Source organism: Dicentrarchus labrax, unplaced genomic scaffold, assembly GCF_905237075.1.
Source record: "Dicentrarchus labrax unplaced genomic scaffold, dlabrax2021, whole genome shotgun sequence".
NCBI classification, from domain to species: Eukaryota; Metazoa; Chordata; class Actinopteri; family Moronidae; genus Dicentrarchus; species Dicentrarchus labrax.
In genome coordinates, this window is record NW_026136703.1 from 19,962,925 (window position 1) to 19,977,025 (window position 14,101).

At 41.6% G+C, this 14,101-nt stretch overlaps 1 protein-coding gene across 9 annotated transcripts in view; it reads left to right on the plus strand.

Annotated features, from left to right (window-relative positions):
* The window catches only part of syne1b (spectrin repeat containing, nuclear envelope 1b), an 80,935-nt gene that overhangs the window by 64,133 nt on the left and 2,701 nt on the right, over positions 1–14,101 (plus strand). For 5 of the 9 annotated variants that reach the window (XM_051382268.1, XM_051382254.1, XM_051382203.1 and 2 more), the window contains 28 exons: positions 22–226; positions 343–525; positions 641–787; positions 875–1,029; positions 1,252–1,399; positions 1,482–1,576; positions 1,751–1,985; positions 2,435–2,629; positions 2,913–3,038; positions 3,269–3,424; positions 4,121–4,279; positions 4,827–4,993; positions 5,136–5,298; positions 5,529–5,716; positions 5,806–5,956; positions 6,096–6,278; positions 6,486–6,623; positions 7,020–7,211; positions 7,372–7,699; positions 8,655–8,723; positions 9,542–9,666; positions 10,028–10,154; positions 10,328–10,539; positions 10,827–11,027; positions 11,131–11,259; positions 11,944–12,156; positions 12,777–12,869; positions 13,807–13,865. In XM_051382268.1, the coding sequence (XP_051238228.1) occupies positions 22–226; positions 343–525; positions 641–787; positions 875–1,029; positions 1,252–1,399; positions 1,482–1,576; positions 1,751–1,985; positions 2,435–2,629; positions 2,913–3,038; positions 3,269–3,424; positions 4,121–4,279; positions 4,827–4,993; positions 5,136–5,298; positions 5,529–5,716; positions 5,806–5,956; positions 6,096–6,278; positions 6,486–6,623; positions 7,020–7,211; positions 7,372–7,699; positions 8,655–8,723; positions 9,542–9,666; positions 10,028–10,154; positions 10,328–10,539; positions 10,827–11,027; positions 11,131–11,259; positions 11,944–12,156; positions 12,777–12,869; positions 13,807–13,865 (4,542 nt within the window). The remainder of the gene's footprint in view (positions 1–21; positions 227–342; positions 526–640; positions 788–874; positions 1,030–1,251; positions 1,400–1,481; positions 1,577–1,750; positions 1,986–2,434; positions 2,630–2,912; positions 3,039–3,268; positions 3,425–4,120; positions 4,280–4,826; positions 4,994–5,135; positions 5,299–5,528; positions 5,717–5,805; positions 5,957–6,095; positions 6,279–6,485; positions 6,624–7,019; positions 7,212–7,371; positions 7,700–8,654; positions 8,724–9,541; positions 9,667–10,027; positions 10,155–10,327; positions 10,540–10,826; positions 11,028–11,130; positions 11,260–11,943; positions 12,157–12,776; positions 12,870–13,806; positions 13,866–14,101) is intronic. The other 4 variants (XM_051382260.1, XM_051382220.1, XM_051382228.1 and 1 more) reach the window with 3 other exon arrangements.

Here is a 14,101-nt window from a genome sequence, read left to right on the forward strand (position 1 = left end):
CCTTGTCATATTTGCACTCAGATGGACTGGCCTACTGGAGGAGATTGTGGAGCGTCTAAAAAGCAGTAAAGCACTGCTTCAGCTATGGCAGCGCTACAAGGAGCTTTATGAGCAGAGCTGCTGCAGCATCCAGCTGCAGGAGGAAAAGGCAGACCAGCTCCTCAAGCTCGCCTGCAGCAAGGACATCGCTGACGAGGAAGTGTCCGACTGGATCCAAGAATGCAGCGTGAGTGAAGCCACAGCTCTGCCAATTTTTACTTGTTTTACACGTGTTTTTGTTTTTTTAGTTTTGACAGAAAAATATTCTGTACTCTCTAAACTTTTTTGGGTGCTTTGTCTCAGGAGTTGCTCCGGTCCCAAGCTCCAGTGCACGCCTCCCTGCAGGTTCTCCGAGAACTGGGCGATCAGCTGAAACAGCAGGTGGACACATCAGCTGCATCTGCCATCCAATCAGATCACCTCTCTCTTACCCAGCGGCTGTCTGCTGTGGAACAGGCGCTTACCAGACAGCTCACCACTCTGCAGGTAGAAAAAAAGCTTCATGACAAATAGATTTAACACAAATTGCCCACTGATGTAGTCAGTCAGATAGTCAGAATCATAAATTTACACCTATGGGTTGCTTTCTTTTCCACACCAGACTGGAGTTCAAGACTATGAGACATTTAACGATCAGCTGGATTCACTGGGGAGCTGGTTAGTTGAAGCTGAAGAGGCTCTGAAGGTGCAAGATCCCAACGGCTGCACCGACCTGACAGTCATCCAAGACCGCATGGAGGAACTCAAGGTTTTTCTTTTGACAGCTAATTGAGAGAAACAATTTTACTGACTGTCATGACACTGAGAAATGTAACACTCCTCTCTTGTCCTACAGAGGCTCATGCTGAAATTCAGCAGTATGGCTCCTGAACTGGAACGTCTTAATGAGCTTGGTTACCGCCTCCCTCTCAACGATTCAGAGATCAAGCGCATGCAGAATCTCAACAGGAGCTGGTCAACAGCCTCAGCACAGACCACAGAGAGATTCAGGTATGACACATAAAATAATATATAAAGGGGGTTAGATGTTGTATATCTATTTCTGAAAATAAATAATGAGTTTCAATTAATTGAATAAGGACTGGCACAAATTACATCACCAACACCACAGATGTACAGTAAAGGCAAATGTCCCGTATGACTGAGATGATGGAATGAGTGGGCACCAAAATTACTTATTTTATTTGCTCAATTTCTTTTTGGTACTTGCAGCAAACTGCAGTCATTCCTGCTGCAGCAGCAAACCTTCCTGGAGAAGTGTGAAACATGGATGGAGTTCTTGGTCCAAACGGAAGAGAATCTGGCAGTGGAAATTTCTGGGAACTACCAGAGTTTGATGGAGCAGCAAAAAGCTCATGAGGTTAGAGTGCATTTTAAGTACAAGACCCTGAAAGAGCTGTTTTTTTAAATGTATCATTAATCATCAATATCTTGTTTTCCAGTTATTCCAAGCCGAGATGTTCAGTCGGCAGCAGATCCTCCACTCTATCATCAGTGATGGACAGCGGATGTTAGAGCAGGGTCAGGTGGATGACAGGTAAAGAGCCCAAAATCACAGTGTTTCTAATCTGTCATTACACCACGTAATATTTTATACAATATTAATCAAAGTAGAAGATTACTATACCTAGTGAAAACATTGCTCTTTGTTTACCTCAAAAAATACTGTTAAAAGTCTTCATTTGACGATTATATTCCCCCCCTCTTGCAGAGATGAGTTCAACCTGAAGTTGGCTCTCCTGAGTAACCAGTGGCAGGGCGTAGTGCGGCGTGCTCAGCAGAGGCGGGGCATTATTGACGGTCTGATCCGCCAGTGGCAGCGCTACAGAGAAATGGTGGAGAAGCTGCGCAGATGGCTGGTGGAGGTCTCCCACCCTGCAGAAGCCCTTCTGGCAGGGACTACAATGCCTCTCCAACAAGCCCGCTCCATGTTGGATGCTGTCCAGGTACATAATGTAAAAGCTTACAGAGTACACAGAGTACATGTAGATTTATTGACATGGTGCTCGACTGAAAGGAAGACATTTTCTGTTAAGTCCACCCACTGATCTCTCCACATATATATATATATATTTATGTTTTAGTCCCAATGGATCTTTGTCAGGGTGACTAAGAAATATTATGCAGTGGATCTTGGCAAAAATATAAAAATCTTGATCAATGAAGAGAGCAGAAGCTTATGTGAAATACAACAGCTACAGCAATGACTGACGCAGATTACGTGCAAAGGGGGCTTTAAAAATTGATACTGACTTATTGTTCTTTATGTGATAACCCCACCAAATAATTAACTACCTTCATTTTACTGTACATGTTGGTTAAGTAAAAGATTAATAAGTCTGTAGCTTGATAATTAAGAATTCATTTATCTGAGTGATTGTGCTTTCTGGTTCAGCTGAAGGAAAAGGTGCTGCAGCGTCAGCAGGGCAGCTACATCCTGACAGTGGAGGCCGGCAGACAACTCCTCCTGTCGGCTGATAGCCGTGCGGAGGTGGGCCTGCAGGCAGAGCTTACTGATATCCAGGAGCGATGGAAACATGCCAGCATCTGCCTGGACGAACAGAAGAAAGAGCTTGCCACCTTGTTAAAGGTAAACCAGACAAATTGCCAGCTGCTTGTCGAGTACAAGAAACCTCAGGGGACATTGAAGCAATACTATAAAAGTTTTTGCATTGTAGGTTCTTTTTCTTTCTTTTTTCAAAACTTCCAGTAAGAGGCACGAACTAAAAGCTGTTTGTCCCTTGTGGTTTAAATGTGGCATGCCAAACAAGTCTTCATCGAGAAATTAATATAAAACAACTATTGTTTTTGCTGTTGATCTTTAACTTATATAGTACTGATGTGGTTGTAAACATTGTTTGTGTCGTGTACAGGATTGGGAGAGGTGTGAGAGAGGTATTGGTGGATCTCTGGAAAAACTTCGAGCCTTCAAACGGCAGCTCTCTCAGCCTCTTCCTGATCACCACGAGGATCTGCAAGCTGAGCAGATGCGCTGCAAGGTAACAGCATCTAGGCATTTTTCAGTGATTTCATTAAGTGGACATTTTTTATACAAAGGAAACTTTACAAACCAATAACTCAGTGCTGAAAGTCAACATCACTGTGGGGACCAGGAATCAGTGTTAAGTTTCACCTGAGAAATTTAATTGCCATTGTTGTTCACATCAAGAGGTGTTGGTAAAAGATACAATGTATGTTTTTAATAGTATTACTGTTTTTTCAATAACAGGACCTGGAGAACACATTTGATGGCTGGACCGGGGATCTGGCCCATCTGACTGTGCTGCGAGAGTCCCTGTCTTGCTACATCAGTACTGAGGACCTGTCTGTCTTACAGGAGCGAATTGAGCTGCTGCATCGACAATGGGATGAAATCTGCCACCAGGTACAGTACCTGTGCATAACGGATTTTCTGAATATACTGTATACTGTGTATCTGATACACTGGTCTTGTCTCTGCACTTCCTTGAGATACCAAATGGTGGTGCTAGTGTCAAACAAAAGCACAAGACTTTTATACCTGTATACTACTGGTCTGGTCTGGTTTCAGTAAGCCAGCATCAGATACATCATCATCTTAAGGAAGGTAAATGTTCACACAGAAACTTTCAGTTCATATAGGATAAAACAAGTGATTGAACAAAAAGCTTTTACTCTTTGTTTTTTTCTCTCCCACTGACTTGCACAGTTATATGAATACAATAACCTATGAATACAGTGTGCACTGTTCCTGTTAAACGAAACTCAAATTGACATTTCAATACAGATTTTAAGGAAACGTTACTGTCTGCAGCCGTTGCTTTGGCATGCATAGCGAAACCTCAAGGTCATAATTGTTTTCAGTTGCATCCTGTGTAGGGTAGATAAAGTATGCACACAGGAAACACATAGACGCACGCACTCGCTGCTTGATGCAAATGAATCAGTCATGGTGCAGTGATCTCTGTGATCTCTGCTTCCTTTTGAGACTTTTTGACTTGAATGTACTTTTGTTACAATTTAACATGGATCGAGTGATTGTTTTATGCACTTTGCACAGTGATGCACTTAACTGAATATAGATTTTTCTGTGCCTCTGCAGCTTTCACTGCGCAGGCAGCAGGTGAGTGAGAAGCTGAATGAGTGGACCGTATTCAACGAAAAGTACAAGGAGCTCTGTGAGTGGCTCACCAACATGGAGAGCAAGGTCTCCCAAAACGGAGACATCAGCATTGAGGAGATGATCGAGAAGCTCCGCAAGGTAAACAAAAATATGTCTGAGTTGACTGGTATCTCAAACATATCGTTTACTCCTTGTGCAAAATTCTGCATCAGTATAGTTAGTTCTTTTTTTTTTAAATGTAGTCCGTGCCAATATACTTGTTACCATGTTAATATCTGCTTTTCTTTAATATTTTTCCTTATGCCATCTTTAAACATTTGGGTGCTTTAAACCCAGTGATGCATGTCATTCATCCTCAGTTAAAGTCACAGCCTGCTGCTACTGTTGATATAGTGATGATTACGGAGGTGGTTAGGTTGTTTGCTGAGGAAGTAGAATATAGTGCATTTTAACAGGACAGAATAGCTGCTCCAATTTGTTTAATCTATCTAATCAAATTTATTTACTGTTTGCTTCTTGCATATTTATTGGTGATGAACACAATCAGACAAGTTCATGGCTTCTTTGTTTTATTTCCATAATGTAGACCAAAATCCTGTTAGATGATTTTGATTGTCGCTTTAAATACAGGATTCAAACTTTTAAAATTGCATTTAAACACTGGCTGTGTTGCACGGTTTCTCAGGACTACCAGGAGGAAATCACTGTGGCTGAGGAGAACAAGCTGCAGCTGCACCAGCTGGGAGAGCGCCTGGCCAGAGCCAGTCACAAGAGCAAAGCAGCTGAAATCGAACAAAAACTCACCAAAGTCAGCGACCGCTGGCAGCACCTCCTGGATCTCATTGGAGCCAGGTGAAAAGACACACCTGAGTAGCTTAAATAGTCCTTACATTTGTTGCAACACATGGAGAATACAAAACAAATGTGCTTCACTGTTTCCATCGCTTGCATTCGATTGCACTGACACAGAGAGTTTCATTAATTACATTCATAGAGTCAAGAAGCTGAGAGAAACTCTGGTGGCTGTGCAGCAGCTGGATAAGAATATGAGCAGCCTTCGCTCCTGGCTGGCCCACATCGAGGCCGAGCTGTCCAAACCCATCGCCTACGACTCCTGTGACTCCCAGGAGATTCAGAGGAAGCTCGATCTGCAGCAGGTAACTTAATGTACATAAAATATGTACAATACTACATTAGAGAATGTATTATATCATCATAGCCATTCACTGTTAACATGTAACTTCAAACTAGGGGAATGTTCATCTATGGTTTAATACTAGTAATACTTATTGTATGTCATTGTTATTATTTCCCTCATTGTCTCTATGTATTGCTGTTATTATTATAGACACTCATACTCTTTGTTTTCTCTTTTCTGACCATTCAGGAGCTTCAGCGTGACATAGAGAAGCACAGTACAGGAGTGGCGTCTGTGCTGAATCTGTGTGAGGTGCTGCTGCACGACTGTGACGCCTGTGCTACCGATGCAGAGTGCGACTCCATCCAGCAGGCAACTCGTAGCCTTGATCGCCGCTGGAGGAGCATTTGTGCCTTGTCTATGGAGAGGAGACTTAAGTAAGATAGAAGGAAAACAGGTCATTGATGTTTCTGTATGTAATTATTATTATTAATAATAATTTTTCACTAATATCTCCCTCTGTTAGGATTGAGGAGACGTGGCGTTTATGGCAGAAATTCCTAGATGACTTTGCACGATTTGAGGAGTGGCTGGCCACTTCAGAAAGGACTGCTGCTCTGCCCAACTCCTCTGGTGTCCTGTACACTGTAGCCAAGGAGGAACTTAAGAAATTTGAGGTATTGCAAAAGTGTTCTCTGTAAACTAGTAAAAAGACAAAGAAAAGAAGATAAGAGACATGACACAGGACAAATTCTTGAACCAGAAGGATGTCCCTATTGATTAACGCCACATTAATAAAAATCTATGTTTCTGTAGGCCTTCCAGAGGCAAGTCCACGAAAGCCTAACCCAGCTGGAATTAATCAACAAGCAATACCGCCGCCTGGCCAGAGAAAACCGCACAGACTCTTCCTGTCACCTGAGGGAGATGGCTCACGATGCCAATCAGCGATGGGACAACCTGCAGAAGAGGGTGGCATCAATCCTCCGCAGGCTTAAGGTACACACATTAATAACTTTTTTATTGCATACATTTCTAAATATTATTCCCACTTTGATGTGAAATGGTAGCATCTGTAGGTTCCTCCTGTGTGACTGTATGTTAAAGGAGGCTCTGTTGAGTTTAATTTATACTACAGACAGTATACTTCCATGATGTACACGTGTAGCTTGTTCTAACGGCAGCATCCCTATTCCAAATATACAGCACTTTATTAGTCAGAGAGAGGAGTTTGAGACAGCCAGAGACGGCATCTTGGTGTGGCTGACGGAGATGGACCTTCAGCTGACCAACATCGAGCACTTCTCTGAGTGTGACATTCAAGCCAAGATCAAACAACTCAGGGTAGGTTTGTCACAACAATAGTTCAGACCCACATGGTCCAGACCTACCTACATCCTAACAAACTTACTTATTCTTTACTTTGTGTTGACCACCAGATATGTGTGTTTATCTTTTCATATATTCTTTGTAGATTTAGACTTCCTGAGCATTTTGGCACCCTGTCATCTCATATGCTCTGATATTTGCCATTGTGAAGAGCAGCCCCTGACATTGTATAAATGTCTATCACACCAGTAATACTAAATATTAAAATTGTTAAATCAAATCAGGAAGTTCATCATCTGGTAAAGGTCATGCATTTTGATATTGAGATTGTGAAAGAACCTTGTGTTTGGCTTGAAAAACAGAATTAATGAGTGCTTGTTTATCTGTGCTCTTCTCCCTCCGGTCCCACAGTCATTCCAACAGGAGATCTCTCTCACTACAGCCAAGATTGAGCACATCTTCCACCAGGGAGAGGCGCTGATAGAGAAGAGCGAGCCTCTGGATGCCGCTGTCATTGAGGAGGAGCTGGAAGAGCTGCAGCGCTACTGTCAGGAAGTGTTTGGCCGAGTGGAGCGCTACTACAAAAAGCTTATCCGGCTTCCGGTAAGACTTGAGACTGACCATAGCAAAAAACATTTTATTAATCTTTGTTTTCACAGTGTATTGTGGCTCAATTCCAGGCATCAAATAGGGGTCTATATGTCATCTTTTCAACACTCAAATCACCACAAACTATACATATGGTCATGGACTTTTTCTTCAGCTTGCAGACGACGATACCGAAGTGTCATTCTCGGACCGTGAGCTGGAGCTGGACGAGCCTGGTGATTTGTCCAGCCTACCATGGAACGAGCGTTTGGGCGATGGCTTCCTGTCACCGCTGCCTTCCTCCGGACGCTCAGCCTCACTGGCAGCCCAGCTCCGGACCGAGCGCTCAGGCAGGGACACCCCAGCCAGTGTGGACTCCATTCCTCTGGAGTGGGACCACGACTACGACCTGAGCCGCGGGCTGGAGAGCGCCAGCAGAGCCCTGAGAGAGCAGCAGAGTGAGGAGGGAGACTTCCTCCAGCGGCCTGCCTCAGCCTTGTCAGGTTAGTTTCTAAACACACAAACCATTCTGCTGGAAGTTAAAGTGATAATTGCAACTTTCAAGAAATGTAATTTAGAACAATGGTGTATGAGGTAGGGTAGTTATTTTTGATATGTAGAACAGAATGTTTTCAGTAAGAAGGGAGAGCATCCCAACATCCCAACATGACCTTATAGCTAAACAACAGAATAGGTCAGAATAGAATCAGTGACTCCCAAAACAACATATATGACAGGTGGAGAGTACCAGCAGGAGGCGTACCGGACCTTAAGTACATTGCAATAAACACATAGTTAACATTTGTTGTTTAAGTCAACAAATCAACTTGGTTAGGTTATGTAAAAGATCACGGTTTTAGTTTAAGTAAGTATGTTACATTACATAAGTAACGTTAAGTCACGTACATAGCTCAAGTACCCTAAAACTGTAAACAAGTCAACAATGACTTTTGATTTCACATGGTAAACCTCTCCCTAAGTAGATGTTCTCGTTCTTTAAACTGCTCCAGTCATAATTACTACAGCCACTAGAGGCCGCTGCCTAACAATATACGTAAAAATGTATCGAAATAAGCTACTTGCTCAACTTATACATATATATGTGTGTAGCAGAACAATAATTTTTTCTCATCATCTTGGGACTTGCAATCAGTCCAGCTGAAGTGTACTTGAGAAAGATATTAAATACAAGTCAGGTCACAATTTGAGTATCAGAAATAGTTTCAGCCATGGACCAAAGGGTATTGGCTAAAACTTGGTTCATTTTAGACCCTGGATGGGTAAACTTTGTCACACTATATATTGTATTTTCCTGTGACTGATAACGTATCTGTCTTGCGTCATCCATCCATCCACTGATGCATCAAACAAGGTTAAAAATAGCAGAGGTTAATCGGTTCATGTCAAACAGTGTAATGCCTGCTGCTGAATGTGTGTACTGTATAATGTTTCTTCCAGATGTAGTGATCCCAGAGAGCCCTGAGGCCTATGTTAAACTTACAGAACAAACACTGAGGTCCTCCACTGGTAGGCAACAGCAGACCCCAGCATGCCACAAGTGTTTGGTGGCAGAATTAACAGCTGCACTCTGAGTGATAAACACTTATAGCCTATTCACTGGCTTGGACTTTGATTTGTGTTGATTTCCCCTCATATACACACTTTGGGCACACATTGTAACTAATGGCAACAGTTTCTAACACTGTGGGATAGGGTCAATTCCATTTTTATTTCTTCAATTTACTGGTTCTGCTTTGGTCTCTAATTTGGCAGAACTGAAATGGAATTCAGCCTAACCCTTCTTTCTAACTGGCTTTCTTACTTTTTTTGCAGTGTGATGTGTAGCTAACCTCTTTGGAATTTTTTGATGTGCATTTTATGTTTTAGAAAAGCATGTTGTATTATTGTCACAGTGAACAACTCTGAACTCTGAACTTCTTGCAGAAGGGATTGCAGATTTGTTTAAAGTAAAGTTTTCATAGGCTCGGTTCACGCAGAGACACATTGCATAAGAAAAATGCTTTTGAACTCTGTATTTTAAATGAAGGATGCAATTTCTAATGCAAGCAAGACGGGAGAGCACTGAGATGAGGCTGTTGTTTGTCACAGAGTGTGTGCAACAATCACTTGTTAAACTGCGATCAGCATGAGTGGCAAGTGGTCGAGAAACCGATCTGCATTCCGACCTTTTTCAACTCATTTTTTGCTCTCCACGTCTTGTGTTTCTCTGTCTGAACGGGGCCTCACCTCTTCTTCGGTTGTAAAGTCTTTTCAAGTAACCATTATGATCGAATATTTAATGATAAAAAGATGTAAAGATGACAAGCTGATGTTGTTGTCCACAGGGGAGGTTGCCTCTACGGACTCACATGTTCACCCTCTGGACACCCGTTTCCATCTGCAACAAATGGACAGCGGCCGCAGCCGCACACCCACAAGCACAGAGCTGGATGCCTCGTACATGGGATATGTATGTGTTACTCTGACAGCTAAATAAAGACAGCAGGCCAAAACAAACCCCACTACATAAAAACTATACATAAAGTGATAATTCTGTTTGATCTGTTTATATGCAATGTAACAACCAACGTTGCTATAAAACCTGAAAAATTAATGCTTATTTATGTTTTTGAATAATGCTTAGACAATGTTTTGTTAGCTTACCACCAGTCAATGATCCCCTTTAGATTAGCATTTACCTTGATTATCCAGCGTAAAGGTTTTTGCAATAATGTTAAAATGTATGTCCTATTCTGAAATCCTGGTGTAATGTTATTTACTTACACTGATTGTACTTTACAAAATAAACCTGTAACTTATCACATCTGTAGATGCGGCTACTGGGTGAGTGTCGTGGCAGTATTGACACGGTGAAGAGGATGGGTGTTGAGCTGAAAGAGGAGGAAGACACGGTGTCTGGACTGGCAGATCCCAGTAGCTCAGAGTCCCAGACATCAGGTAATATTAAACCACAAACTATCCTGCACACATATATCCTACATTACCATACATTTAAATAAATCCATATGAAAGGAAAATGTTAAAATATGTAAATGTTTCTGGGCTTTTATCCAGTGGGTGAAATTCTGCTTATATAATGTGTCTGTTTTCTCTTACACCTTGCAATCTAGGAGTGATCGAGCGCTGGGAGCTCCTGCAGGCTCAGGACCTCAGCAAAGACATGCGCACAAAGCAAAACCAGCAGCAGTGGCAGCAGCTGAACTCTGACCTGAACAATGTTTGGACTTGGCTGGGAGAGACGGAGGAAGAGCTGGAGCAGCAGCGGAGGCTGGACCTCAGCACAGACATCCAAACGATCGAGCAGCGCATTAAAAAGCTCAAGGTATTGTTTTCTGTTGATAATACCTTTGCGTGGTATGTTTAATTTTTTTAGTAGCTTTTCTTTTAAATATATAAAATTTTATTTGTGGCCGTTTTTCTTTTAATTAGTTTTTTATATATATTTTCAGTATTCACAAAATATACAATTATTGCAAGATTGCAGAAGTAATGCATTCTAAATGGTCAGAAATGTTGTGTCTTGTCTAAAGTTTACCAACAAAAATGCTGACAGGGCTGACAAAAGTGACTAAAAGTGATTAACTGTAAAATGTACATTTATGGCTACAGGAGCTACAGAAGGCATACGACAAGCGCAAAGCTATTGTGCTGTCCATCAACCTGTGCAGCGCTGAGTTTGTGCAGTTGGATACAGAGGAGTCCCGAGAGCTACAGGCCAAACTTAAAGACATGAACAACCACTGGGACAAACTGGGCAGCTCACTGGAGGAATGGAGGTGCTCATTACAGGAAGCTCTCATGCAATGTCAGGTTGGTGCCAGTCATCATATTCAGACCCTCACTGTTAAAACAGAGGCCTTAATGGAAAAGTTGAGATGTTCTGTTCTATAGTTGATCCACTTCTGATTAACAGGACTTCCATGAGATGAGCCATGGCCTGCTGCTCTGGTTGGAAAACATCGACCGTAGGAGGAATGAGGTTGTTCCCATTGACCCCATTCAGGACAGTGACACTCTCCATGAGCATCATAAAACACTTACGGTACAGAACTATACTCTATACAGTACATACATACATATCAGTATGTAGCTTTTCACATACAAGAAATTAGGCCCAATTTATAGGTGCATAACAGTAAGAAACTGAAACAAAAGGAAGTACTACAGGTCAAGAAGCATACATAGAAAAATATTTAATATTTATAATATATATAAGAACATGGTTGGTATAAGTATAAAGAATATTTGCACACTGCAATATCTAAATTGCTTTAATCAGGCAGCTGTCCATTGCAGCAGGGGGTTTGCTGAGCAGTAACAGTGAAGGACTGTACTGAGATTTTGGGTCATATTTTAACTCCTAGACAGTATTTTGTCTTTCATGCCATTCTGTATTGAACAGTAATTGATAATGTCTTCGGAAGATTTTTTAAATATAAGTTCTATGCATACATTTTGTGTCTGTAAAATGAAAGTTTTTAAATCCCTCACTGCATCTTAAATAAAAACAGTATATTTTGACCAAACTCTTAATTTAAGAGTATTTAAAGTTGAATGTGCCCAGGGTCATAGTTTTGGGCACTAACATTAAGCCCAGATTAACATCGTGATTACCAAAATGGATCAAAGTACTGTACCACCTGTTTCAAATACAAGAGGACTGTATGAATAATCCTAATTCCCTTACTGTTTTAGAATTCATGTCTCATGTTTACAATCCCCTCAGCAAATCCGCCAGGAGCTGCTGGACTCCCAGCTCAAAGTTGCCTCGCTTCAAGACATGTCCCTGCAGTTGCTGGTCAACTCTCAGGGCAGCGACTGCCTGGAGGCCAAAGAGAAGGTTCATGTTATTGGGAACCGCCTAAAACTGCTGCTAAAGGAAGTAACCCGAGACCTCAGAGAGCTGGCCAAGATTCTGGACATCACAAGCAGTCAACAGGTAGATCTTCACTTACCATATACCTGTGCAATGTTACCTGTATGCATCTCATACTTGTAACCTTGTGGAGGCAGTATTAAGCTTTAGCTTTTTTAATAAATACAATATATGGTTCCCTTGTATCAGGGGTCAATATTATGTGAAACTGATGGTCATTAGTAAGTAAGCGCTAACAGAGATACAGCAAATTATTTCTACTATTAATTTTGCTGAATGAATAGCGTGTTGCACTACGAGACCAGAGATGTAACTGATCCACACACAGTAAACAGTGGCCTCTTCTCTTATGGCTGAATAAAAGTACTGTTGACACAAATACTGCCCTGTTTCAAGGGATACTTGTTTAATTTAAATTAAGTAAATTATATTATTTATCTGCTACTACTGCAGCACAGTAGTCTCAGCTTCGTGTTCACTTGGGAGCAGAATAAGAGGCTACAAACTCATTTGAATTATGTATTTACTTTGTTTTCAAAAGTAGATTTATGAAAAGTTCAGCTCCCTATATGTTTGTTGAAGAGCCAGATGTTGGCCACTGGCCACTATTTGCCTACCGCTGTCTGATATTTAATGCATCTCTCACTATCTTTCTCTCTTTGTGTAAATGTTTCCTTTGTCAGGATCTGTCATCTTGGTCATCTGCTGATGAGCTGGACACGTCGGGTTCCCTCAGTCCTGTATCAGGAAGAAGTACACCAAGTCGGCGACGATCGGTAACGTATACACCTACCTGTACACGCCGCTCTATGGAAGCCAGGTGTTCGTTTAACCTTCCGAGACAGCGCATACAATAACCTGTGCCCCAAAAGCCCCATTGAAGGCCATATTCACCCTTGTCATCCCAAGATCTCTCCTCACACCTTTCTACACCTCCACACCCTGCTTTACACTCCCTCCCTCTGAATTCTGAACTTTTTCCCAGCCTTTTTACTCTTCTTGCATGATGTCTATTACCAGAGCAAACCCTGCCAGAGACCTGCAGAAACCTTTCTTTTTTAACTTTTGATTTCCTCCTCGTTTTTCTTGGATGAATTTTTTCAGTCCTTCCCTAGTTTTCACTTTTTCTCTCTTCCAGTTTTTCCACGTTAAAAAAAAAACTGTCCTACGAATCTTTTTCCCCACTAGACTTTCCTCTAATTTCTCTCACTCTAGTTTTGGTTTGATCCCTGTAGTGTTATTCTCAGGAATACTGGCGATCATGAAACTGCTAAATTTGCAAAAGAAGCATAGAAATTGTGGTTTTATGATGACGAAAGCATGATATTTGTTTTATATTGTAGGCTGTAAGAATGAGAAAGCCTTATTTTTTGCATCAGTATTAATTATCTAAATATCAGTCCAAATAAGCATGTCACTGCTTATATTATGTGTATGTTACTATATGTGAAATTCATGCATTACATGGCATAATTTGTAGCTTCCTATTGTTGCCCTCACAAGCCGAAGCACTTCAAAGTAGTCATGCACTTTGAAAAGCCAGAATCCTTGTTATCACGGGTTACAAAATCTATCACCTTCACATATGATTTTGTCGCTGCTCTTCTTTCATTTGGGGATTTCTTCTCATCGGTAGCTTTGTCTTGATTTGCCTGGACTGAAACATACTTTCTTTCTTTTACCCCACTTCCCCCCCCTGTTCATTGCAAACAGCAACGGGGCAAATGTAGTCTGTCACAGCCTGGACCCTCTGTGAGCAGTCCACACCACAGGTACCTTTCTGTTGGTTTCTAGCACACCCAGAAGATAATGGAACTCATCAGCCCATGATGCACTTGGAGGCCCATTCATGCTTTCACTTCCACCCCAAGTCTTAAACAACAGCTGTGTATTAAAGAATAAAAAAAAAAAAAAAAATCCCAATTTCACTTTTTAATAGCAGTACCAGATTAGTAGCTCATGATAGTGAATTCCATCATCTTCTGTAAGTCTAGACGCTCTGTGTAGG